The sequence below is a fragment of the Oncorhynchus masou genome, chromosome 26, assembly GCF_036934945.1.
Source record: "Oncorhynchus masou masou isolate Uvic2021 chromosome 26, UVic_Omas_1.1, whole genome shotgun sequence".
NCBI classification, from domain to species: Eukaryota; Metazoa; Chordata; class Actinopteri; order Salmoniformes; family Salmonidae; genus Oncorhynchus; species Oncorhynchus masou.
Window position 1 is genome coordinate 19,175,895 of NC_088237.1, and position 25,466 is coordinate 19,201,360.

General features: G+C 42.9%; 4 protein-coding genes across 4 annotated transcripts in view; 2 read left to right on the forward strand and 2 right to left on the reverse strand.

Annotated features, from left to right (window-relative positions):
• Nucleotides 1-24: 24 nt before the first annotated feature.
• On the forward strand, nucleotides 25-4,210 carry LOC135514971 (tetraspanin-9-like). Its single transcript, XM_064938737.1, has 10 exons — nucleotides 25-255; nucleotides 827-875; nucleotides 1,998-2,077; nucleotides 2,244-2,435; nucleotides 2,534-2,608; nucleotides 2,723-2,758; nucleotides 3,027-3,086; nucleotides 3,180-3,311; nucleotides 3,463-3,546; nucleotides 3,686-4,210. Exons 3-10 carry the CDS (start codon nucleotides 2,015-2,017, stop codon nucleotides 3,755-3,757), a joined length of 714 nt encoding a protein of 237 aa, XP_064794809.1. The 5' UTR covers nucleotides 25-255; nucleotides 827-875; nucleotides 1,998-2,014; the 3' UTR covers nucleotides 3,758-4,210.
• Nucleotides 4,211-4,301: 91 nt separating this feature from the next.
• Nucleotides 4,302-8,748, reverse strand: LOC135514969 (probable imidazolonepropionase). The gene is made up of 2 exons (XM_064938735.1): nucleotides 6,515-8,748; nucleotides 4,302-5,489 (listed from the first exon to the last, which is right to left on the reverse strand). Exons 1-2 carry the CDS (start codon nucleotides 6,973-6,975, stop codon nucleotides 5,474-5,476), a joined length of 477 nt encoding a protein of 158 aa, XP_064794807.1. The 5' UTR covers nucleotides 6,976-8,748; the 3' UTR covers nucleotides 4,302-5,473.
• Nucleotides 8,749-8,848: 100 nt separating this feature from the next.
• Nucleotides 8,849-10,668, reverse strand: LOC135514970 (small nuclear ribonucleoprotein F). Its single transcript, XM_064938736.1, has 4 exons — nucleotides 10,543-10,668; nucleotides 10,114-10,239; nucleotides 9,640-9,704; nucleotides 8,849-9,141 (listed from the first exon to the last, which is right to left on the reverse strand). The coding sequence occupies exons 1-4, from the start codon at nucleotides 10,543-10,545 to the stop codon at nucleotides 9,075-9,077; spliced, it is 261 nt and encodes an 86-aa protein (XP_064794808.1). The 5' UTR covers nucleotides 10,546-10,668; the 3' UTR covers nucleotides 8,849-9,074.
• Nucleotides 10,669-15,718: 5,050 nt separating this feature from the next.
• The window catches only part of LOC135514973 (netrin-4-like), a 41,028-nt gene continuing 31,280 nt past the window's right edge, over nucleotides 15,719-25,466 (forward strand). Inside the window, exons 1-2 of the mRNA XM_064938739.1 lie at nucleotides 15,719-16,171; nucleotides 16,864-17,405. Coding sequence (XP_064794811.1) covers nucleotides 16,114-16,171; nucleotides 16,864-17,405 — 600 coding nt within the window. The 5' untranslated portion in view covers nucleotides 15,719-16,113. The remainder of the gene's footprint in view (nucleotides 16,172-16,863; nucleotides 17,406-25,466) is intronic.

The window sequence follows — 25,466 nt, forward strand, 5'->3', positions numbered from 1 at the left end:
TTCGGTAACATAATTCCTCCCCACCACAGTTACGCCTCCAGACCAGTTTCCGCCCTTCTGAGAGAAAATACTCCGCCTGCGATTCATCGACGACAGCAGGAAAGTTTAAATATAGCCTACAGAAAGAATACAATCGGATTTGTTAACTTCTGCAATATCGCGAATTCTACGCTGGAAAACCGGATAGAGGTCGGTCGCAGTAGTCAGGAGATGGTTGAAATGAGGATGAGCTGAACTCGAGCTGGCACAGTTACGGTATGGAATCATCTCTTTGGTCTGGATACTTCGGCCATGGTGTTAAAGGACAAGTCTAAAATCATCCCAGTAGTCTGGGTATCAATCCAGTCTGTGTAATGTTCTAAAACTTTGATGAGAATATATGCTTGTAAAGATTTACGCACGACCAAATTTATATGTTTACAACGTTAACTAATTAAATCAGAAGTGTGGCCAAAATCATTGGACCTGGCTGCTAAACAATGTTGACATTTTGTTTTAACAGAAGTTACATCATAACACTCAAGATTCAAACAGTAACATAACACATCCTAGAGCGAGCAACAATGCTTCTTTCTCGATCCTCACCAAATGTAACTTCCTGTGGTGGCGATGTAGAAAAAAGATGAAGGGGGAGTGCAATCTGATGTATTATTCTGTATTTGGCCTAAAAGTGATGGTAGATGTATCTCTATCTGTGTGTGTGTGTCAGGGCCCACCACACTGTTATTGGCTCGGTAAATAATTTCCAGAAGAACATAACTTAGTTTCTACTACATAGAACAACAGTAGGCCTACATGAAATAGTTGTGTGTGCTTTGTCTTACAGGTCCCTCCGCTGAAGGCTCGACGGCACCATCTAATTCCTTATCTAAGTGGTAAAATTATTACGAAAACAGTTTACATATTCAAATAGTATCAATTGTCATGCCTCAACACGACCCCAAGCAGGCAGCCCTATCCCATGAAATAAGTGACTAAATCAAAACATTGTTCGCTATGTTCTTTAGTTTTTCAAATGCATTTTCTGTTATTTCTGCGGGGCTACCTGGAGGTTTGGGCATTGTGCTCGTATATACGACGTTCCCAAACACTTCTATATCAGGAGTGAACTGGATAGCCTTATGAAAACGTTGCTTTAGTCCATAGGACTCCAGTCACGTTCAATATTGAGCAAACTCTGCCCTCGTGGTTCCGCTGAGGAATTACAGCGGAGTATATTTTACTCATCTTTATGTATATTCACCTGGGGAAATGTAGGCCTTAGTCTGTTGTAATCTCTCAAAAGATCAACCATTTTTTTTTGAGCAAAAAACCCTTGACATTTTAATAGATGGGTTAGCTGGACATGTCACGAAAACAATGTGCATGATTCTATGTGGGCAGAAGTCAGCGTCTTGTGGTTCTGGATGACCAGATTGCTCGCCAGAATGAGAAGTGCCATGTGGGGAGTCGTAAGTGGCTCATTTTCTTGATACCATGTCATGTTTTGACAGATTTCATGTCAATGCTATGGCCCAAATTCGCAAGCTAACCAACAACTTTAACGATGTATTTGATAGACAATTGCTCACTGTGCACATGTATTTCTGTTTTTAATAAACATTGAATTCGAAATACAGTTTACATGTTGTCAGCAATGTAAAGCCAAACCCGTGTGTTTTGCCCTATAGTTGTGTAAGCGTTGATTTTGTTGCTAAACCAACCCCTCTATTCTTGCGAGTTTTGATTTGTTTACTTTGTTAACGCTGCACTGGTGGTTTCTTGATGAATTACAACAGTTTCGCAAGTGAGGTGAGTGCAGTATTACTATTTACTAGTGCCTATGGAAATACACTCCGTTGTAACGACTAAAAGGAAACAAGTTCGAACAATGTTTGAAGTCATCGAGATATTCAGTCACATTTAAATTGTAGTCAATTGCTGATCATTTGCAAGGGAGAAACGTGCAAATTCTTCACAAAAGTGTTGCATAATAAACACTGCCGTTTTATTTGCAGATTGTCACAGCTTCACCATGGCTCGCGGCTGCCTCTGCTGTGTCAAATACATGTTGTTCCTCTTCAACCTGCTCTTCTGGGTGGGTGAACAAACTCACTAAACTCACTATACACATTATGATTTTCAAACGAATTGATCTTCTGATTCTGCATTATATTTTATTATTAAATCATGGTATACAAAGGGTATAATAATGGTTAGAGTAATGACAATCATGTATTTATATTTTATTCTGCCTCTTTCAGTTGGGGGGCTGTGGTTTGTTGGGTGTGGGGGTGTGGTTGTCTGTGTCCCAGGGCAGCTTTGCCACCCTATCACCATCCTTCCCCTCCATCTCTGCTGCCAACCTCATCATCACCCTGGGTGCTGTCATCATGGTTACAGGCTTCCTGGGTTGCCTGGGTGCCATCAAGGAGAACAAGTGTCTGCTGCTGAGTGTGAGTGAACTACACAACCCACGATGCACCACACTACATTGCTTGGCACATTGGCAACCTCACCTGCCCCTCTCTCTTCTCTCACTTGTTCCCTGTAGTTTTTCATCACGTTGTTGGTTATTCTGTTGGCGGAGCTGATCCTTCTTATCCTGTTCTTCGTATACACAGACAATGTAAGACTCTCATAGAAGCCTCCTGTCAATTCAACCCCAGGTTATCCTTCCTCCTATGGTTCCTGTACCCATAGTGCCTCTGCCTACATTTCTCATGATCCACTGTGTGTGCAGGTGAGTGATGCCAGACAGGACCTGCAAGAGGGACTTGCTCCAGACACGCTGGGACCTGGAACACCATACAGAGGGACTACCTAACTACTAATGATCTACCATATAACGCCTGGAACACCATACAGACAGAGGTACGGTACCTAACTACTAATGATCTACCATATAACGCCTGGAACACCATACAGACAGAGGTACGGTACCTAACTACTAATGATCTACCATATAACGCCTGGAACACCATACAGGCAGAACACTAACTACTAATGATCTACCATATAACGCCTGGAACACCATACAGACAGAGGTACGGTACCTAACTACTAATGATCTACCATATAACGCCTGGAACACCATACAGGCAGAGGTATGGTACCTAACTACTAATGATCTACCATGCAAAGCATTCCACAAGGGAGAGGTGCAATATATAACCCTGTCTCCTCTCTCTCTCTGTCAGTGGCATTGTTGTGGGGTGAATGGGTACACAGACTGGCACACTGCCCTGCAGGAGAAGGTGGTTCCTGACCACTGCTGTCAGGATATCTACCAGGACTGTGGGCGCAATGCCACCAACCAGTTCTGGACACGGGTCAGTTTGTGTTTGTTTAAATGTCTGATTTTCTCCCTCCCACCAGGGAGTGTGTGTCTGATCTTCTTCCTCCCACCAGGGAGTGTGTGTGTATTCCTGTGTAGGAGTGTCCTTTTTCACTTCTCAAGATTGTATGTTCCTCTCTTGTCAGGGTTGCTATGAGAAGGTGGAGGAGTGGTTGGATGACAATAAACACCTGCTGGGAACCATTGCCATGTGTGTTCTGGTCATACAGGTAAGGTGTGTGTGTGTGTGTGTGTGTGTGTGTGTGTGTGTGTGTGTGTGTGTGTGTGTGTGTGTGTGTGTGTGTGTGTGTGTGTGTGTGTGTGTAATGATGTTGTTGCAGTGTGATTGATGTGACTTCCTGTCTGCAGCTCCTGGGTATGGCCTTCTCCATGACTTTGTACCAGCAGATCCACCGATCCGGGAAGAAGTATGAAGCTTAGAACACACACACACAGAATTTGAGGCCCATTACTTTTATACAAAATCATACTCTAAAAAGGCACAAACTTGCACACACACAAGCCACAAAACTACTTTTAATGTAGTGTTTATATTTACACACTCTTGTATCATTTTGTGCACAAAGGCAATTTTAATGTTTTTTGAAGATCATCTTTATCATTATAATGTTCTTATCCCAACCCTAGTTCAGTTATGGTGGGACTAAGGGTGGGTGAGGAAGGGGGGTTGGATTGTGTGTATGTGGGTGTAGGGACATCCCTCGGTCATCCAGAATAGAATGACTGGCTTGAACACAAAAAAAGAGTAGAGGGACAGAGGTTTGGTTTCATGCCTTAGAAATCCTTAAACGGATTAGTTATATTGTATGGATGCATTATTGTAAAACCAGTTACTGAGATGTGTTCAATAAAAGTTCAGCTTATTCTGTCAAAGTGCTGGCCATCTTTCCTTCAGTTCAAATTCCAATTCTGTTTACTAAAGCGTCGTCATCTAGAAACTGTTACAGGAGTGAACTATCGCCGTCATCTAGAAACTGTTACAGGAGTGAACTATCGCCGTCATCTAGAAACTGTTACAGGAGTGAACTATCGCCGTCATCTAGAAACTGTTACAGGAGTTCCCCAGTAGAAACAATGCCACCTCGTTCTGCAGAATATTACAGAAGTCTGCCTCATGATTCTGAGGTTGTATGTTCAAGAGAGAACGTGCAGGATTTTGTGGCTCAATGGTTAGAACCCCTGTCTCATAACCTTGAGTTTGTGGGTTTAAATCTCAACTTTACACTTGTGTAGATTTCTGCATCTATTAATGTCAAACATACAAAGAGCAAGAAAAAAGCCCCCCCCTTGCACCACCGTGGTTGAGTTCAAACCTTAACTCTTACACTTCAAGTTTAGCAACTCAATATCAGACTTGTGTCATGACAGCTCAATTGCTGTAGTTCAATACATGTTTGAGCTGCAAAAATAAATAACAATTAATTGAAACCACTGCCATTTTTTTATTAAAATTCATAACAGCAAGCTAGAACTGATGGTTTGGTAAGCTAAACTAGCAAGTCTGTTTCTTTGTTTACCAAGGCAACTACTGTCGCTATCTAGTAAACTTGTAAGCAACTTCAGTGGATGTTGAAGCAGCAAACGTGTCAAATGATAGCCCTGGTTTAATAAAAGGGATAATCAACTAGTGGCTCTGCGTTATCTGGAAAATAATGCAAATCTGTGGAAGGTCAGTTCCACTCCCCGAGCTTGTCCTACCTAGAGGTTATGGGTCCAAACCTCATCTCTTGTGCTTTTATGTACGTTTCAAACAATTCCTCATGCCAAACATACAGAGGGGAGGGTGAAGAAGTCGGTGGCTCTGGTGTAAGGATATTATCCCATAAGCACAGGGTTGTAGGTTCAAACCCTGTTGCTGGCTCATGGTTGCCCATTGGGACTGAGTCAAGGGGAGTGGTTGCCACACAAAGATGGTTGGTGCAACACTACTGGATCATACTGAGCACTGTCCCCTTGCAACACTACTGGTATGCCTGATCAGTTCAGCTGGCAGATAGTACCATGTTCTACAGGCTGAGCTTCCTCACTAATGATTCACTCAACTGGCCTGTGTTCATTTTACTAACTCTCCTGCAACCTCAGCAATGAGACATGAAGGGGAGGGGTGTAGAGCTGAAGAATGAGAGGAACCAAGGGTCAGAAGATCTCAAACCTAAAACAGGGCAAAAAAAATGACAGCTGGAGAGTGGAGACTTGTTTATGATAAGAAAAACATTTAATCGTGTTCTTTATAACAAACACTTACTGGATATGAACCCTACCCAACTCCAGTCATTTGGAGATTGTTTCTCCAATGGTTCAAAGCCCATACTCAAATGTTACCACATAACCCACTGACCAAGACATAGAATATCTGGTTGATATTAACTGTCTATTTACAAATCCTTGTCTGTGAGCCATGTCCACGGGGCTAAGGGCCGTGTGAGACTATGTTGGGGGAAGAACAATTATCCAAAACCAATTTTGGAGTTGGAAGTCCATGGTTTTGTCGTTGTTGTAGACAACGTTGCCCCTGATGACAACGTAGCGGATCAGTTCCTGGTGTCCTAACTGGTAAATGAGATGCTCCCAACCACCATCTCATCTACCAGTTAGGACACCATCTACCAGTTAGGACACCAGGAACTGATCCGCTACGTTGTCATCAGGGGCAACGTTGTCTACAACAACGACAAAACCATGGACTTCCAACTCCAAAATTGGTTTTGGATAACACAACACTGTCAGTCTACACTAAAGTGTCACCCACACACAGACAATCAACACAACTTTAGGCATTCTCACTCACACAATCAACACAACTTTAGGCATTCTCACTCACACAATCAACACAACTTTAGGCATTCTCACTCACACAATCAACACAACTTTAGGCATTCTCACTCGCACAATCAACACAACTTTAGGCAGTCTCACTCACACAATCAACACAACTTTAGGCAGTCTCACTCACACAATCAACACAACCTTAGGCAGTCTCACTCACACAAACCAATCGGTTCCATTCACACAGCTACTGCATTTTAGACAACGCCATACACAGTCCTCACCACAATTACAAGATAACCTTCAGCAGCTAGATGACTCAACGGTCAACTGGAACATACACTGTGGTGTCTGACCAGTAAATGAAGCCAGCTCTTACAATATAGTAGCATTTATTGACAGCAACTTTACCGTGATGCGTTGAGGACCAGCAGGTCGCCGTGTTTGTTGACCTCCAGGGAGCCGTGCGTGTGAGAGCGGCCCAGGGCGTAGGCTGCGTTGATGGCGAGGGCGGCCAAAGACTCGGGCATGGACCTCCTCATGTTGACACACGCCAGGTGCATCACCACCTCCACCCCCCGTCCTCTGGTACCCACCATAGAGCAACAGTAGGCATTAGGGTTGAAGTCACTCCTCGGGGCAACAATGACCCCAGCCTCCAGCATGTCTCGGGCCTGCGGCTGGGGTACCCGCAGGATGCAAGCGGTGGTTGGGAGCAGGACGGTGGTGGTCTTCGCTGTCGCCATGGCAGCAATGCCATCATCGGTCACATCCTCCAGGTGACTGATAGCCAAGGCACCGAGCTCTACCCCACCAGAGAGAAAAAACACACACACACACACAATGCAGGAATGGTTAAGTGAGATGGACATGTTGGGTTCTGAGAATAGGAAATATACTTATTCATATCAAAAGATGGAGTGCTGAGGTTTAGAGGGGCTACACCAGAAGTTAATGGTTATAGGAGGAAGGTAAATAGTGGGTGCAACTAAGCTTGGAAAGTGTTGAGTGCAGAGAAGCGATTACATGTGGGTGGCATTGATAAGGGGAGAGAGCCATGGATTTGTGGTGGATGGGGGGGGGGGGGGGGCATTTTGACAGGCATCCCAATTCTGATCTTTTTTCACTAATTGGTCTTATAAAAAAAAAAATCAGATCACCTCTGAAACAGATCTCATGTGAAATAATCTGATGCGATTGGTGAAAAGACCAATTTGTGGGAAAAATATCAGAATTGGGCTGCTTGTGTAAATGCCATATAAACCTTTACTTTTACTCTAAAAGGTGAGTCGCATTACAAGCTGTTGAGGCAGAGGGGACAGGACCCATGGAAGTCATATTACAAGCTGTTGAGGCAGAGGGGACAGGACCCATGGAAGTCATATTACAAGCTGTTGAGGCAGAGGGGACAGGACCCATGGAAGTCATATTACAAGCTGTTGAGGCAGAGGGGACAGGACCCATGGAAGTCATATTTATCTTCACGGCAAATTCATGCACCCTGTCTCCAGCCCATACGGGGTGGGTGTGTGCATCAACCAGTCCTGAAACGTAATAATACACAGAGCATGGCTGCATTTCTACAAAACCTAATTCTCTACATGATAGAACACCAAACCAATGATTCAAATATTTGTCTCAATAGAACAGGGGAGCATTCGGCAGGACCAAACATTTTGCAACATTAAAATATGCCAGGTCGGCCAAACATGGCTCTCTGACACACAGGAGGCGGCAGAGGGAGAACGGCTCATAACCATGTGTTTGATACCAGTCCACTGATTCCGCACCAGCCATTACCACGAGCCCGTCCTCCCCTATTAATGTGCCACCCACCTCCTGTGCTCTGACTTGTAGAATAAGGAATAACATCAGCCCTATTCATGGCATTTCTATCTGCATCGTTCGACAACGTTTGACAAATAAACGTGGCCAAGGTTGCATGTTTACATGGCCCTTGCTATCCGGGATCCTTGGGGCGTCCCACACCATTGAAATGTACATTTAAAATGGTACGGGTTAAGTTTAGCATTGGGAAAGGGCTATGGTTAAGGATCCCAGATAGCACAAACCATGTTTACACCTTCGTGCACGCCTAGATCTACCTCCCCGATTGTCCAGGGTGGTGTATTGCACCGATACTTGCCTGGAATGACACATGCCAGTTGCATCGATTACTTCATCAAACGAGCACCTTGCATATTGGATATCAATGGTGCTCGCAAGTCCAATAGCCTTTATCAGGCCATCGCTGCACGAACAATACACAGCTCTTTTAATCAATAGTCTGCGGTGGAATAACATTTGGTTTAGCCAAAATGTAGTTTTTCTTTCACAGCACGTTAGGGCAATCTGTAGTCAACTCGTTCTAACCAAATTGTAACAAACATTAACTAGTAGCCACATCCCTTCCTTCGTCAGGAACTTCTCACCGTTGTTGCAACTTAAAACCACCTGTTTCGCATTCTTTACCAAAAGTTTGTTAGAAAATGTTAAATAGTCGAAATTAAGCTTAAAAATGTGAATTACTTTTGTAAGTCACCTCTGTCACTTTCTAGTGGTTTGGGGAAAAGTTCATGTGGACAACAGGTGTTCAAAGTGCAAGTTCAGGAGGGGCTTTGGAAATTAGGAATATGGCACATTGATTGACAAGTTCTGTTCAATGTGTAGTGTTTGTTAATAAGGTTGAGACACCACATCAATCACCTCCCTCACAAACCTGTAATAATACCACCAGACAGCAGGTTTAGGAATGGGTACAATAACCATCATTTTCTACATTTATTCTACAGTGATAATACATATATTGGATCATAAACAGTAAAAATACATTTAAAAAATGCTCTTGAAAGTTTCACACATAAAGCTAACTTTCTTACCAAGAGTCCATTTTCCACACAGCGAAAATGAAAAAAACAAAGATTCAAACAACACTCATCCAGATCTTCAGTTGCAAGTCTCATTCTCGCCATCATTCTTTCATTTCTCCGTCCTCCTCTTCTTCCTCCACTCCTCTAATATATAAAACATTATTGCACCTGTGGGTAGAGAACACGCACTTTAGATCATAGAGAATTACACTGAAAACAGCCACTATCAAACATCTGCATCAGTCACACCAGAAGTATGCTGGATACAGAAGTCCAGGGAGAATACATTTCTACTGGTATTCATTAAAGGGTTGACTTGCAGTTCAACAAATATTTCAGAATATAGAGATACATTCTATTGAAGAAAACATCTGATTTCAACAAATACTTCCTTTCTTGAACTGGGTATTATTTGTACTACAAACCAAACAAGCCAAAGTGGGACTTTGTGGGACCTGCCTGAACTTGTCCAATATGAAACTTGTTTTTGTTGAAAAACGCTTTCTGTTGAAACAGTCTACACTAATGAATACACCCCAGATCACTGCTCTAAGAAAAGTAGGTATTTCATGAATGGAGTCTTTGCCGATCATGATCACCTCAGGAGTGAAGGACAAGGGACAGAAGGCAACATTGTAGAGAATCCAGAAGAGGGCTCTTATTCACCTAACAAGTACTTCTCCAAGGTGACCAGCCAACGCTCCATCCACATACTCTTCTGTGTTCGCCAACTGTCGAAAAACCAATGACAAAAACGTGACAAATTTACATCGCCATTTATTTGCACCAGCCACACACACTGTCCAGCTTCAGTGCAAAATACAAGTCTTGTACCTGCGGCATACGTGGACAAAATTAATAACTTGTGGGAGACTTATTTTGATATGAGATAAGCAGATAGGAAGTGAGTCTACAACAGACCCACGTTTGGAAAGTCTGTTAAATAACAACGCTTTGTCTCAAATTCCCAGTCATAATGACGTCCTGTCCACCGGCACTGTAAGCTGAAATGGAACTGTTTTTAACTTCTGGCTTCCCACGTACTGTTTTTTTGCAACCAAATTCAATTGAAAGCAACGCTAGCGTATATAAATACACCCACGTTGCTAAAAGCACCCGTGTCCAGGTGTGTTCCCTCACCTGCATGTTCATGTAGCTGTCCACAGACACTAGGTAGCCCTTGTACTCCATCCCCCACTTCAGCTTCACCATCACCGGCTTGCCTGTCAGGCCATTCAGGAAGGGTTTAGGGTTCAGAGGTAAACTCTACAGACACACAGAAACAGGAAGAAGGTGGGACTAATTGTTATGGTTAATAATTTAATGGAACAAAATAGAACGTTCAGACCCATTTGTAGGGACGAACAGACGTCTATCATCATGCAATGAAACGCATATTAGATTTCAATCTGCAACATGACTTTATTTGCTGCTCATTCACTGTAAATGCAATGAATGAATGGGATAACGTTGGCTTGCTGGAAAAAGGCACCCAACTCAACTGCTAATCCGTTTCTCTTTTCAACAGATCCGGGCAATTTTGTTATAACCAACCATATCAACACTCACCATTGCTGTACGAAATGTGGTGCTTTTATATCTTAGTACTTTACTATCTTTTTGACACAAAAACGTCCAGACGTGTACACATTGCCGCCGAAACCAGGAAGCTGGAGCCTTTCAACTTTGACCCAAAACAAAGGTTAATCGATTGAGAAAAAGAGCTCGAATTATTTATGTACCGCCACCTAGTGTACCGAGGGGCAAAAATGAAGATACATGATTTAAATGTTCATGTTCATTGCTCATTGCGGCAGATATTTTAGCGGAAATGTTATAGATACATAAAGGACAGTAAACTGTTATATTTATCCATGTCCATCTTCAAATGGTTGCATTTTATTCAAAAGACTGCCCATGTGAAGTTAACTGAACACCTATGAGGCAATGGCGCCCTCGAGCGGTTATAGTGGTTATCGTGTTGAGTATTGCACCACGGTCCACTTCCCCAAAATCTTTGGACCATGATGTGACTTATTTGCTTATCAATGGATGTAATCTACCTAGAGCTTTACTAATTTCTATGTAACACAGCAAATAAACAAATAGATGTTTTCAAGACAAAACCCAGTCTTCGGCCATGCCCCAGGAGGAATGGCCATCAAATCAAATCAAATGTATTTTTATAGCCCATCGTACATCAGCTGATATCTCAAAGTGCTGTACAGAAACCCAGCCTAAAACCCCAAACAGCAAGCAATGCAGGTGTAGAAGCACGGTGGCTAGGAAAAACTCCCTAGAAAGGCCGAAACCTAGAGAGGAACCAGGCTATGTGGGGTGGCCAGTCCTCTTCTGGCTGTGCCGGGTGGAGATTATAACAGAACATGGCCAAGATGTTCAAATGTTCATAAATGACCAGCATGGTCAAATAATAATAAGGCAGAACAGTTGAAACTGGAGCAGCAGCACGGCCAGGTGGACTGGGGACAGCAAGGAGTCATCATGTCAGGTAGTCCTGGGGCATGGTCCTAGGGCTCAGGCCCTCCGAGAGAGAGAAAGAAAGAGAGGAGGAGAGAATTAGAGAACGCACACTTAGATTCACACAGGACACCGAATAGGACAGGAGAAGTACTCTAGATATAACAAACTGACCCTAGCCCCCCGACACATAATCTACTGCAGCATAAATACTGGAGGCTGAGACAGGAGGGGTCAGGAGACACTGTGGCCCCATCCGAGGACACCCCCAGACAGGGCCAAACAGGAAGGATATAACCCCACCCACTTTACCAAAGCACAGCCCCCACACCACTATAGGGATATCTTCAACCACCAACTTACCATCCTGAGACAAGGATCAATGGAAACCACTGGTGTCCAAGGTAATTGTGATTGAATTAAAACATTTGAAACAAGATTTTAAATCTGTATTTCATTTCAAATAAAATGTTTCTTTATGAATACATTTAGTCTGGAATTGCATGAAGAACTTATGGCATTAGAGGTAGACTGTCATATCTGGGTCTATCTGGCAGCTCTCTTTATGCACTGCCAGTCTGGAGAATGCTCTCATTCATTTTTCTGTCTTGAAGCATTCGACTGTTACTAAACCATTTGGCAAGTTTGAACTTGAGATCATGAATAAATCTTCCAACAGCAAGGGATGGTTTCAGTGGAAATTCCTCTGAAATACTGATGTCCTTACATCAATGTTAATATGTTTGTGTGAGCATGTTCAGGTGTGCGTGTGTGTGTGTGTGTGTGTGTGTGTGTGCGTGTGTGTGCGTGCGTGCGTGCGTGCGTGCGTGTGTGTGTGTGTATGGACAAACATACACTTAGGTATGTATCATGGGAAAACTCTTATACTGTTAAAGGATAGATAAATTATCACTAATCATGAGCTGCTGCATGCATGACATAGGATAACACTGACATGTCCCATTGTCTACTGTGTAATAGATATGCAGGGAGGAAGACTCATGGCGAAGATGGAAACAGAAGTGCAGGATATAATCCAGGAGAACTAGAGCACTCAGCAAAACAGAGAATGAGAGATATTAGACAGTATACAGGTCGGCTCTGGTGTGCTCCATAGAGAGGAGCCATGCTGGGCTCATTGAGGTGAAGTGGAAAGCAGCAGAGAAGAGGCGGGTTGAGGGCCTATCAAAGAATTAGAGCAGGAGATCACTGAGCTAAAGGAGGAAGGGGAGGGGGCATTGGGAGTCAGAGCCCCACATCATTCCTGAATACCAATGCAGCTCCATGACTTTACTGTACTACTGTATAATGCTCATCGCCAGCACTGACCACACGAGGGCAGCATGTACACAGAAACGGTTTGTTATTGATTCCGTTCAAATTTCACAATATTTGGAAGCCTACTGCAGAGAGAGAATATGCTACAATCAAACCCCATATCCCCAGCAGTGCTGTCACCAACTGCACTATCATATAGGCCTAACGACAAGATGAGAAGTTATATTATTATTGAGATTGGGCCTATAATATTAGGCCTACATAAGATTTATTGCTGTCATTATTAAAGGGATATTTTGGCAATGCCCTTTATCGACTTCCCCTGAGTCAGATGAACTCGTGGATACCATTTCTATGTCTCTGCGTGCAGTTTGAAGGAAGTTGATAACTTGCAGATACCCATAGACTTCCAGTTATTGCACTAACACAAGTTAGCATTGGCTCGCAAAGCTATCCACTTACTTTCTTTATAATGGACACAGAGACCTAAAAATGGTATCCACGAGTTTGTCTGACTCTGGGGAACTCTTTGCAAAATTCAAAATATCCCTTTAGGAGTCCTTTGGAACGGAAACAAGACTTTGGTAGGCTATTAAAAATTAATCTAGGAATTTAAAGGCCAACCCCTGGTATAATCTTCTCTGCATAGGGCAGGGTAGTTCATTAATATATTGGTACTGCGTAATATGGATCAGTTAATAAATCTCAATTGGCTTGCATTCCACTCCAATTAGCTGGGATTTTGTTGGGATAAGCCATCAGTAGCATATTGTCAACATAGCCCATGCAGAAGTGTATTTAGCCAAATGACCAAACTCTTTTGTTGTTGTATTTTACCCCCTTTTCTCCCAAATTTGATCATGTCTCATCGCTGCAACTCCCCAACAGGCTTGGGAGGCAAAGGTCCAGTCATGCGTCCTCCAAAACATGACCTGCCAAACATCGCTTCATAACACACACCCGCTTAACCAGGAAGCCAGTCGCACCAATGTGTCGGAGGAAACACAATTCAACTGATGACCAGAGTCAGCCTGCAGGCGCCCAGCCCGCCACAAAGAGTCGCTAGAGCACGATGATCCAAGTAAAGCCTGCCCGGCCAAACCATCCCCTAACCCGGGCGACGCTGGGCCAATTGTGCGCCGCCCTATGGGACTCCCGATCACGGCCGGTTGTGATACAGCCTGGGATCGAAGCCAGGTCTGTAGTGACGTCTCTAGACCATTGTGTCACTCAGGAGGCCCTCAAACTCCACAATTTTAAAGTAAGTGCCCAGTGAAAATCTCAATTTTAAAGTTAATATTAATCTCTTTGACTCGTCCTACACTCATATTTGTGGCCAAAGCATAAATTGGAGAAAAAAACCCTTCAAAACCCCAACCTCAAATTTGTATTTTAAACAGATGCTTAAAAAATGCTTGCTATTTCCTCATATAACATGATGTCATCTCCCTGAGGAGGATGAGCTGGCCTATCCTCTTCTAGAGGAGGATGAGTTGGCCATTCAATGGTCTACTCCGTGAATATTTATAATGCCCAGTGCACACACACCATTCTGTTTTTGGGGTATGCCCACACCATTCCAACACAGAAAAGATGCTTTTTTAGCATTATTAATAAAAAATCTTGGAAGGAAAACTATTTAACTCATATTGTAAGTTATTATAGGTCATATTTCGTTGAAATCTGGAAACACTGGGCAGTTACTTTAGTTTAAAGTGAGTCACTAGCTAGGTTTCCATCCAATTGATAACATATTTTTTGGTGATTATTCCAAAATATGCATAAATAAAATATTCGTATTTGATGTGTTTTCATCAAATTGACTTTATTTATTTTATCTTTATTTTACTAGGCGAGTCAGTTAAGAACAAATTCTTATTTTCAATGACGGCCTAGGAACAGTGGGTTAACTGCCTGTTCAGGGGCAGAACGAAAGATTTTGTACCTTGTCAGCTCAGGGATTTGAACTTGCAACCTTTCGGTTACTAGTCCAATGCTCTAACCACTAAGTCTGTGTGTGATGACATAGTGCACATACAAATAACTGTTGTGTTTAAATTCACATGTACAGATTAAAATTTTTAAAGTTAAATGGGTTTCCATTGTATTTTCAACTCTACTGATGTCACAAAACATGTGTTATATAGCGAATGTGCCCACTCTGGTATAGGCACGTGCGCTCTATTCACCAGCTCGCAGATACAGTTGTGGGTACAGTCTACATGATAATATTATTATGGCCAAAATTGAGATTGTTTTAATTTGTCAAACGGCAGCCAAGCATGGATTCATCAAATCACCAGAATAAGATCCTCGATATTTATTGGAAAGGAGCATCAATCTCACCACCTTGCAGTTTCACCACCCTGTGAAGTTCATCCTCATTTATTTCATCTGTAGCCTAATAAACTGTATGTTTTCCCGAGTCGTAGTAGGATGACAACATAAACATGTCATTCCGTGACTCCAAGTTTACTTCGATATGATAGTTATATCAATATTTGGGCATAAACGCGGTTCTACCTTAATTCTCGCATAATACTTTTACCTGCACAAAAATATCCAACCTTATATTTTACCGACAAAATTAGCTGTTTCCATCAGGTTTGTTGTAATTTTTTATCGGACATATAGGCCTACTTTATTCGCCTAAAAAGGTTGGTTGGAAACGCGGTTAGTCTCCTTTCTAAAAGGGGGCAATTATTACCAATTTGGATCCTGTTCAACTCACGAGCCTCAATAATTCTGGACCCTGGGTTTGTTATTCTGCGTTCCTTTGTTTTGTTTAAACGATGTGTCAATAAACTTTACCGTATTTATTTTATCCGGATAAGTGTCTGTGGATTGGAGAGGTTTGGATGACCACAGCGTGCCAGCTCTGACCTGACACTAACTGGATCCTGACGACCAGGAATGTTCCTTTAAAGAGAAAAATGCAAAGAGACGGGGCGGAGCCGCAAGCCCGCTGTCACTCTCTCAGTATTCCATAGTAGATTTACAGTTTATCTTCAGGCTATTAGCAAGCAAATTAACTAACTGTAAGGTAGAAGGTCCCGGCGAATACGAGAGAACGCAAATCAGTCCTCGGCTTTTGCAGAAGTAATGCGGAATAATTGAATACTTTTCCCTGGGTGTCTGAACCGGCTGTGTTGTCAAACTGGGGTCTTTGTTCTTCTTTGATCATATCTGATTGTTATTGAAAAAGGGAAAGTAAAGACTATACTGGCTTTGAACCTTGGCTTTACATTCGGAGGATGAAATCTTGCATCTATTTGCCACTTGAATAACACCAACGAGGTGTCGCGTTGCCTATACACAAGGCTTCTCTCTAGGTATCTCATCGGCTAACCTCTTCTTGGGAATACTTGCTCGTGGGTCGGAACTATGATGTGGACTTTGTTTGCTGTTTTTACCTGCACTGGACTATCTGGTATTCTTGCAGGTTTGTATTTTTTCTTTTAAAAAAACAACCCTGCTTCTAATCGAATTCAATTCATAGGCAGTGTATTCATTGTGTGCAACAATGTAGCGTTCCCGCTGTCTCGGAACAATACGCCTGACAAGTGCAGCAACGGTGACAAAAGTATTTCCTTACGCTCGGCTCTGTTGACCACCTCGGGTCAACATTCTGTTTGTGTGGAGGTGAAACTCGTGTCTCATGATATCACTGAGATTTTCTCTATAATGTAGAATGTTTTCAAACGAAACACAAATATACCGATATGTTTTTATAACTATGTCATAACCTCAAAAGACCCATAACAATGAAGGCTGCTGTGAGCTACCATCCATTGTTGACTGCCAAAAATCTATTTTGAATACCTGCCCACATTATAAACAGAATTGTTGTGTTATATAAAAACATGAAACCCCCGTTCCCCTGTGTGAATGTTGGCCGTGGAGAGGGCTCTTAAAGATGGCAGTGTACCCCAGAAGGTGTTCTTACATCCCACACCCAATGCATCTGGAACTCGTCTGGAGTGCACATCCTCCTCCCATAGCTGCCCAAAAATTGATCTCTGTCAAAGTCCACACTGAAGCATTCAAGTCTAAACTTTTAGCTTCAAGTTTAGATTAAATACACAAGAGATCCTCGTCCATCTCCTATAACCTGTCCTATCTCTCTTCCTATAGATTTGGGTCATGTAGGGGGGGTAGCCGCTCGCTGTGAGAGCCAGGCGTGTAACCCCCGAATGGGCAATCTGGCGCTGGGTCGCAGGGTCCTGACCCAGACCGTGTGTGGCTACAAGGGCACCGAGCCCTACTGCTCCTACTCTGACCCCTCCTCCTCCACAGCGCCCTGCCCCCCGGCCAGGTGTGGGGAGTGCAACGCGGCCCTCCCCCTGCAGGCCCACCTGGCTGCAGCCATGGCCGACTCCTCCTTCCGCCACCCCAACACCTGGTGGCAGTCGTCTGGGGAAGTGGAGTCTGAGACTCTGCAGCTGGATCTGGAGGCAGAATTCATCTTCACCCACCTGATCATGGTGTTCCGCTCGCCCCGCCCTACCGCCATGACCCTGGAGCGCTCGCAGGACTTCGGGCAGACCTGGAAGATATTGCAGTACTACGCCAGGAACTGTAGCGCCACCTTTGGACTGAAGGAGGGAAAGGCAGTGCTGGACAGGGCCCCCTGCACCTCCAAATACTCTGGAGCTTACCCCTGTACCAGGGGAGAGGTGAGCAGGGCTTTTGTGTGTGTGTGTGTGTGTGTGTGTGTGTGTGTGTGTGTGTGTGTGTGTGTGTGTGTGTGTGTGTGTGTGTGTGTGTGTGTGTGTGTGTGTGTGTGTGTGTGTGTGTGTGTGTGTGTGTGTGTGTGTGTGTGTGTGTACAGAGACAGACAGGACTGTCTGAGACAGAACCAGGTGTTAGTCCAGACAGCAGCTCAGACTCACACCTCTAGCCGTCCAGGATGTGCCCTGTCATGGCACCTTACTTATGGACGGATGAACAGCTGGAAGGAAGGAGGGATGATAGATGTTGGCTACTGTACTACACACAGGAGTGGCCACTCCACTTCCCCCCATTCATAAAGCTAACCTGCATATTCCCCTGTGTGTCTGAATCATGGGTCTCTAATCTAAATACAGGTACTAATCAAAACCGTGATGAGTTTAGTCAGGTGTGTTAGTGCTGGGCTGGAACTCCAGTCTGCACACCCTAACCTCTCTACAGTTCTCTACACCCTGGGTAGTCCATAGAGCCCAAGACAGCAGCAGCACTTCGGAGGATAGTGTTATTACTAGGGAAGGATGGTTATCAGGTGGGGGTGGGGATTATGTGGCATGAAAGGGTTCCTGGCAGCTCCTTGATGTCTAACTGAAAGAGTGTGTGAGTGGTTTCAGCTCCTACCAAGGCAGAGCAAACAGTACACAGTGCAGGGAGATCATGTAGTGCAGGGTTCCCCAACTGGCAGCCCACGGGACCAATTTGGTGGTTTTATTTGCACCGCCCAAATTTTCTGAGAATAAAAAAAAAAAATGTTGTTGTTGTTGTTTTTTTGTTGGACATAAAAGACTGTAAAAACACCAGGTAATCAGCTCCAAATAATTTTCATTTAGGAAATCTGTTCCCAAGTATTCACACTCATAATAGAGAGACACGTGATCATAAACAAATCTAAGCAAGGATTTAAATGATTGTTTTAATCAAACATTATATCTGTTTGGGCTTCTAGCGGTTCATTTGCCGTCTACAAATTATTTCCAATTATAATCCAGCCCCCCGATCATCCGCTTCAGAAAATAATGTGCCGCGGCTGAATCTAGTTGATGATCTCTGATGTAGTGCATGTTGACTCTGTAATGACTCGAGTTGATCATCCCTGATGTAGTGCACGATGACTCTGTAATGACTCTAGTTGATGATCCCTGATCTAGTGCATGTTGACTCTGTAATGAATCTAGTTGATGATCCCATGATCTGTAGTGCATGTTGACTCTGTACTCTGACTCTCGAGTTGATGATCCCTGATCTAGTGCATGTTGACTCTGTAATGACTCTAGTTGATGATCCCTGATCTAGTGCATGTTGACTCTGTAATGACTCGAGTTGATGATCCCTGATCTAGTGCACGATGACTCTGTAATGACTCGAGTTGATGATCCCTGATCTAGTGCATGTTGACTCTGTAATGACTCGAGTTGATGATCCCTGATGTAGTGCATGTTGACTCTAGTTGATGATCCCTGATGTAGTGCATCAGTAATGACTATGGTTGATGATCTCTGATGTAGTGCATGTTGACTCTGTAATGACTCTGGTTGATGATCCCTGATCTAGTGCATGTTGACTCTGTAATGACTCTAGTTGATGATTCCTGATCTAGTGCATGTTGACTCTGTAAGGGCTCCAGTTGATGATCCCTGATCTAGTGCATGTTGACTCTGTAATGACTCTAGTTGATGATCCCAAATGTAGTGCATGTTGACTCTGTAATGACTCTAGTTGATGATCCCCGATGTAGTGCATGTTGACTCTGTAATGACTCTGTTTGATGATCCCTGATCTAGTGCATGTTGACTCTGTAATGACTCTAGTTGATGATTCCTGATCTAATGCATGTTGACTCTGTAAGGACTCTAGTTGATGATCCCTGATGTAGTGCATGTTGACTCTGTAATGACTCTAGTTGATGATCCCTGATCTAGTGCATGTTGACTCTGTAATGACTCTAGTTGATGATCCCTGATGTAGTGCATCAGTAATGCCTATGGTTGATGATCTCTGATCAAGTGCATGTTGACTGTAATGACTCTACTTGATGATCCGTGATGTAGTGCATGTTGACTATGTAATGACTCTGGTTGATGATCTCTGATCTAGTGCATGTTGACTCTGTAATGACTCTAGTTGATGTGATCATGCATGTGACTCTGTAATGACTCTGAGTTGATGATTCCTGATGTTGACTCTGTGATGTGGACTCTGTAATGAATCTAGTTGATGATTCCTGATCTAGTGCATGTTGACTCTGTAAGGACTCTTGTTGATGATCCCTGATCTAGTGCATGTTGACTCTGTAATGACTCTAGTTGATGATCCCTGATGTAGTGCATGTTGACCCTGTAATGACTCTAGTTGATCATCCCTGATGTAGTGCATGTTGACTCTAGTTGATGATCTCTGATGTAATGCATGTTGACTCTGTAATGGCTCTAGTTGATGATCCCTGATGTAGTGCATGTTGACTCTGTAATGACTCTAGTTGATGATCCCTGATGTAGTGTATGTTGACTCTGTAATGACTCTGGTTGATGATCCCTGATCTACTGCATGTTTTCTCTGTAATTAATCTAGTTGATGATTCCTGATCTAGTGCATGTTGACTCTGTAAGGACTCTTGTTGATGATCCCTGATCTAGTGCATGTTGACTCTGTAATGACTCTAGTTGATGATCTCTGATGTAGTGCATGTTGACTCTGTAATGACTCTAGTTGATGATCCCTGATGTAGTGCATGTTGACTCTGTAATGGCTCTAGTTGATGATCCCTGATATAGTGCATGTTGACTCTGTAATGACTATAGTTGATGATCCCTGATGTAGTGCATGTTGACTCTGTAATGACTCTAGTTGATGATCCCTGATGGAGTGTATGTTGACTCTGTAATGACTCTGGTTGATGATCCCTGATCTAGTGCATGTTGACTCTGTAATGACTCTAGTTGATGATCCCTGATCTAGTGCATGTTGACTCTGTAAGGACTCTTGTTGATGATCCCTGATCTAGTGCATGTTGACTCTGTAATGACTCTAGTTGATGATCCCAAATGTAGTGCATGTTGACCCTGTAATGACTCTAGTTGATCATCCCTGATGTAGTGCATGTTGACTCTGTAATGACTCTAGTTGATGATCCCTGATGTAGTGCATGTTGACTCTGTAATGACTCTAGTTGATGATCCCTGATGTAGTGCATGTTGACTCTGTAATGACTCTAGTTGATGATCCCTGATGTAGTGCATGTTGACTCTGTAATGATCTGATGTTGATGATTCCTGATCTAGTGCATGTTGACTCTGTAATGACTCTAGTTGATGATCCCTGATCTAGTGCATGTTGACTCTGTAATGACTCTAGTTGATCATCCCTGATGTAGTGCATGTTGACCCTGTAATGACTCTAGTTGATCATCCCTGATGTAGTGCATGTTGACTCTGTAATGACTCTAGTTGATGATCCCTGATGTAGTGCATGTTGACTCTGTAATGACTCTTGTTGATGATCCCTGATCTAGTGCATGTTGACTCATCTAGTTGATGATCCCTGATGTAGTGCATGTTGACTCTGTAATGACTCTAGTTGATGATCCCTGATGTAGTGCATGTTGACTCTGTAATGACTCTAGTTGATGATCCCTGATGTAGTGCATGTTGACCCTGTAATGACTATAGTTGATGATCCCTGATGTAGTGCATGTTGACTCTGTTGATGATCTTGATGTCCCTGCATGTTGTGCTCTGTAATGACTCTAGTTGATGATCCCTGATGTAGTGCATGTTGACTCTGTAATGACTCTAGTTGATGATCCCTGATGTAGTGCATGTTGACTCTGTAATGACTCTGGTTGATGATCCCTGATGTAGTGCATGTTGTCTCTGTAATGACTCTAGTTGATGATCCCTGATGTAGTGCATGTTGACTCTGTAATGACTCTAGTTGATGATCCCTGATCTATGTAGTGCATGTTGACTCTGTAATGACTCTAGTTGATGATCTCTGATGTAGTGCATGTTGACTCTGTAATGACTCTAGTTGATGATCCCTGATGTAGTGCATGTTGACTCTGTAATGGCTCTAGTTGATGATCCCTGATATAGTGCATGTTGACTCTGTAATGACTATAGTTGATGATCCCTGATGTAGTGCATGTTGACTCTGTAATGACTCTAGTTGATGATCCCTGATGTAGTGCATGTTGACTCTGTAATGACTCTAGTTGATGATCCCTGATGTACTGCATGTTGTCTCTGTAATGAATCTAGTTGATGATTCCTGATCTAGTGCATGTTGACTCTGTAAGGACTCTTGTTGATGATCCCTGATCTAGTGCATGTTGACTCTGTAATGACTCTAGTTGATGATCCCAAATGTAGTGCATGTTGACCCTGTAATGACTCTAGTTGATCATCCCTGATGTAGTGCATGTTGACCCGGTAATGACTCTAGTTGATCATCCCTGATGTAGTGCATGTTGACTCTGTAATGACTCTAGTTGATGATCCCTGATGTAGTGCATGTTGACTCTGTAATGACTCTGGTTGATGATCCCTGATCTAGTGCATGTTGACTCTGTAATGAATCTAGTTGATGATTCCTGATCTAGTGCATGTTGACTCTGTAAGGACTCTTGTTGATGATCCCTGATCTAGTGCATGTTGACTCTGTAATGACTCTAGTTGATGATCTCTGATGTAGTGCATGTTGACTCTGTAATGACTCTAGTTGATGATCCCTGATGTAGTGCATGTTGACTCTGTAATGGCTCTAGTTGATGATCCCTGACATAGTGCATGTTGACTCTGTAATGACTATAGTTGATGATCCCTGATGTAGTGCATGTTGACTCTGTAATGACTCTAGTTGATGATCCCTGATGTAGTGTATGTTGACTCTGTAATGACTCTGGTTGATGATCCCTGATGTAGTGCATGTTGACTCTGTAATGACTCTAGTTGATGATCCCTGATGTAGTGCATGTTGACTCTGTAATGACTCTAGTTGATGATCCCTGATGTAGTGCATGTTGACCCTGTAATGACTCTAGTTGATGATCCCTGATGTAGTGCATGTTGACTCTGTAATGACTCTAGTTGATGATCCCTGATGTAGTGCATGTTGACTCTGTAATGACTCTAGTTGATGATCCCTGATGTAGTGCATGTTGACTCTGTAATGACTCTAGTTGATGATCCCTGATGTAGTGCATGTTGACTCTGTAATGACTCGAGTTGATGATCTCTGATGTAGTGCATGTGGGCTATGTAATGGCTCTAGTTGATGATCTCTGATGTAGTGCATGTTGACTCTGTAATGACTCTAGTTGATGATCCCTGATCTAGTGCATGTTGACTCTGTAATGACTCTAGTTGATGATCCCTGATGTAGTGCATGTTGACTCTAGTTGATGATCTCTGATGTAGTGCATTTTGACTCTGTAATGACTTTAGTTGATGATCCCTGATCTAGTGCATGTTGACTCTGTAATGACTCTAGTTGGTGATCCCAAATGTAGTGCATGTTGACCCTGTAATGACTCTTGTTGTTCATCCCTGATGTAGTGCATGTTGACTCTGTAATGACTCTCAGTTGATGATCCCTGATGTAGTGCATGTTGACTCTGTAATGACTCTAGTTGATGATCCCTGATGTAGTGCATGTTGACCCTGTAATGACTCTAGTTGATGATCCCTGATGTAGTGCATGTTGACTCTGTAATGACTATAGTTGATGATCCCTGATGTAGTGCATTTTGACTCTAGTTGATGATCTCTGATGTAGTGCATTTTGACTCTGTAATGACTCTAGTTGATGATCCCTGATCTAGTGCATGTTGACTCTGTAATGACTCTAGTTGATGTTCCCAAATGTAGTGCATGTTGACCCTGTAATGACTCTTGTTGATCATCCCTGATGTAGTGCATGTTGACTCTAGTTGATGGTCTCTGATGTAGTGCATGTTGACCCTGTAATGACTCTAGTTGATCATCCCTGATGTAGTGCATGTTGACTCTTGTTGATGATCCCTGATCTAGTGCATGTTGACTCTGTAATGACTCTAGTTGATGATCCCAAATGTAGTGCATGTTGACTCTGTAATGACTCTAGTTGATGATCCCTGATGTAGTGCATGTTGACCCTGTAATGACTCTAGTTGATCATCCCTGATGTAGTGCATGTTGACCCTGTAATGACTCTAGTTGATCATCCCTGATGTAGTGCATGTTGACTCTGTAATGACTCTAGTTGATGATCCCTGATGTAGTGCATGTTGACTCTGTAATGACTCTAGTTGATGATCCCTGATGTAGTGCATGTTGACTCTGTAATGACTCGAGTTGATGATCTCTGATGTAGTGCATGTTGGCTCTGTAATGGCTCTAGTTGATGATCTCTGATGTAGTGCATGTTGACTCTGTAATGACTATAGTTGATGATCCCTGATGTAGTGCATGTTGACTCTAGTTGATGATCTCTTATGTAGTGCATTTTGACTCTGTAATGACTTTAGTTGATGATCCCTGATCTAGTGCATGTTGACTCTGTAATGACTCTAGTTAATGATCCCTGAGTGCATGTTGATGATCCCTGATGTAGTGCATGTTGACTCTGTAATAACTCTCAGTTGATGATCCCTGATGTAGTGCATGTTGACTCTGTAATGACTCTAGTTGATGATCCCTGATGTAGTGCATGTTGACCCTGTAATGACTCTAGTTGATGATCCCTGATGTAGTTTATGTTGACTCTGTAATGACTATAGTTGATGATCCCTGATGTAGTGCATGTTGACTCTAGTTGATGATCTCTGATGTAGTGCATTTTGACTCTGTAATGACTTTAGTTGATGATCCCTGATCTAGTGCATGTTGACTCTGTAATGACTCTAGTTGATGATCCCAAATGTAGTGCATGTTGACCCTGTAATGACTCTTGTTGATCATCCCTGATGTAGTGCATGTTGACTCTAGTTGATGATCTCTGATGTAGTGCATGTTGACCCTGTAATGACTCTAGTTGATGATCCCTGATGTAGTGCATGTTGACTCTGTAATGGCTCTAGTTGATGATCTCTGATATAGTGCATGTTGACTCTGTAATGACTATAGTTGATGATCTCTGATGTAGTGCATGATGACTCTGTAATGACTCGAGTTGATGATCTCTGATGTAGTGCATGATGACTCTGTAATGACTCGAGTTGATGATCTCTGATGTAGTGCATGTTGGCTCTGTAATGGCTCTAGTTGATGATCTCTGATGTAGTGCATGTTGACTCTGTAATGACTCTAGTTGATGATCTCTGATGTAGTGCATTTTGACTCTGTAATGACTTTAGTTGATGATCCCTGATCTAGTGCATGTTGACTCTGTAATGACTCTAGTTGGTGATCCCAAATGTAGTGCATGTTGACCCTGTAATGACTCTTGTTGTTCATCCCTGATGTAGTGCATGTTGACTCTGTAATGACTCTCAGTTGATGATCCCTGATGTAGTGCATGTTGACTCTGTAATGACTCTAGTTGATGATCCCTGATGTAGTGCATGTTGACTCTGTAATGACTCTAGTTGATGATCCCTGATGTAGTGCATGTTGACTCTGTAATGACTCTAGTTGATGATCCCAAATGTAGTGCATGTTGACCCTGTAATGACTCTTGTTGATCATCCCTGATGTAGTGCATGTTGACTCTAGTTGATGGTCTCTGATGTAGTGCATGTTGACCCTGTAATGACTCTAGTTGATCATCCCTGATGTAGTGCATGTTGACTCTGTAATGACTCTAGTTGATGATCCCTGATCTAGTGCATGTTGACCCTGTAATGACTCTAGTTGATCATCCCTGATGTAGTGCATGTTGACCCGGTAATGACTCTAGTTGATCATCCCTGATGTAGTGCATGTTGACTCTGTAATGACTCTAGTTGATGATCCCTGATGTAGTGCATGTTGACTCTGTAATGACTCTAGTTGATGATCCCTGATGTAGTGCATGTTGACTCTGTAATGACTCGA

Bases quoted from the DNA above. Each gene is read 5' to 3' on its own strand.
- LOC135514969 (XM_064938735.1), bottom strand. From the start codon at position 6,975: ATGTCCATCTCACTTAACCATTCCTGCATTGTGTGTGTGTGTGTGTTT.
- LOC135514971 (XM_064938737.1), top strand. From the start codon at position 2,015: ATGGCTCGCGGCTGCCTCTGCTGTGTCAAATACATGTTGTTCCTCTTC. The intron at 2,436-2,533 runs GTGAGTGAACTA...TGTTCCCTGTAG, and splicing joins ACAAGTGTCTGCTGCTGAGT to TTTTTCATCACGTTGTTGGT. The intron at 2,609-2,722 runs GTAAGACTCTCA...CTGTGTGTGCAG, and splicing joins TCTTCGTATACACAGACAAT to GTGAGTGATGCCAGACAGGA.
- LOC135514970 (XM_064938736.1), bottom strand. The intron at 9,705-10,113 runs GTGAGGGAACAC...GTTTTTCGACAG, and splicing joins ACAGCTACATGAACATGCAG to TTGGCGAACACAGAAGAGTA. The intron at 9,142-9,639 runs GTGAATAAGAGC...CTCTACCCACAG, and splicing joins CTTGGAGAAGTACTTGTTAG to GTGCAATAATGTTTTATATA.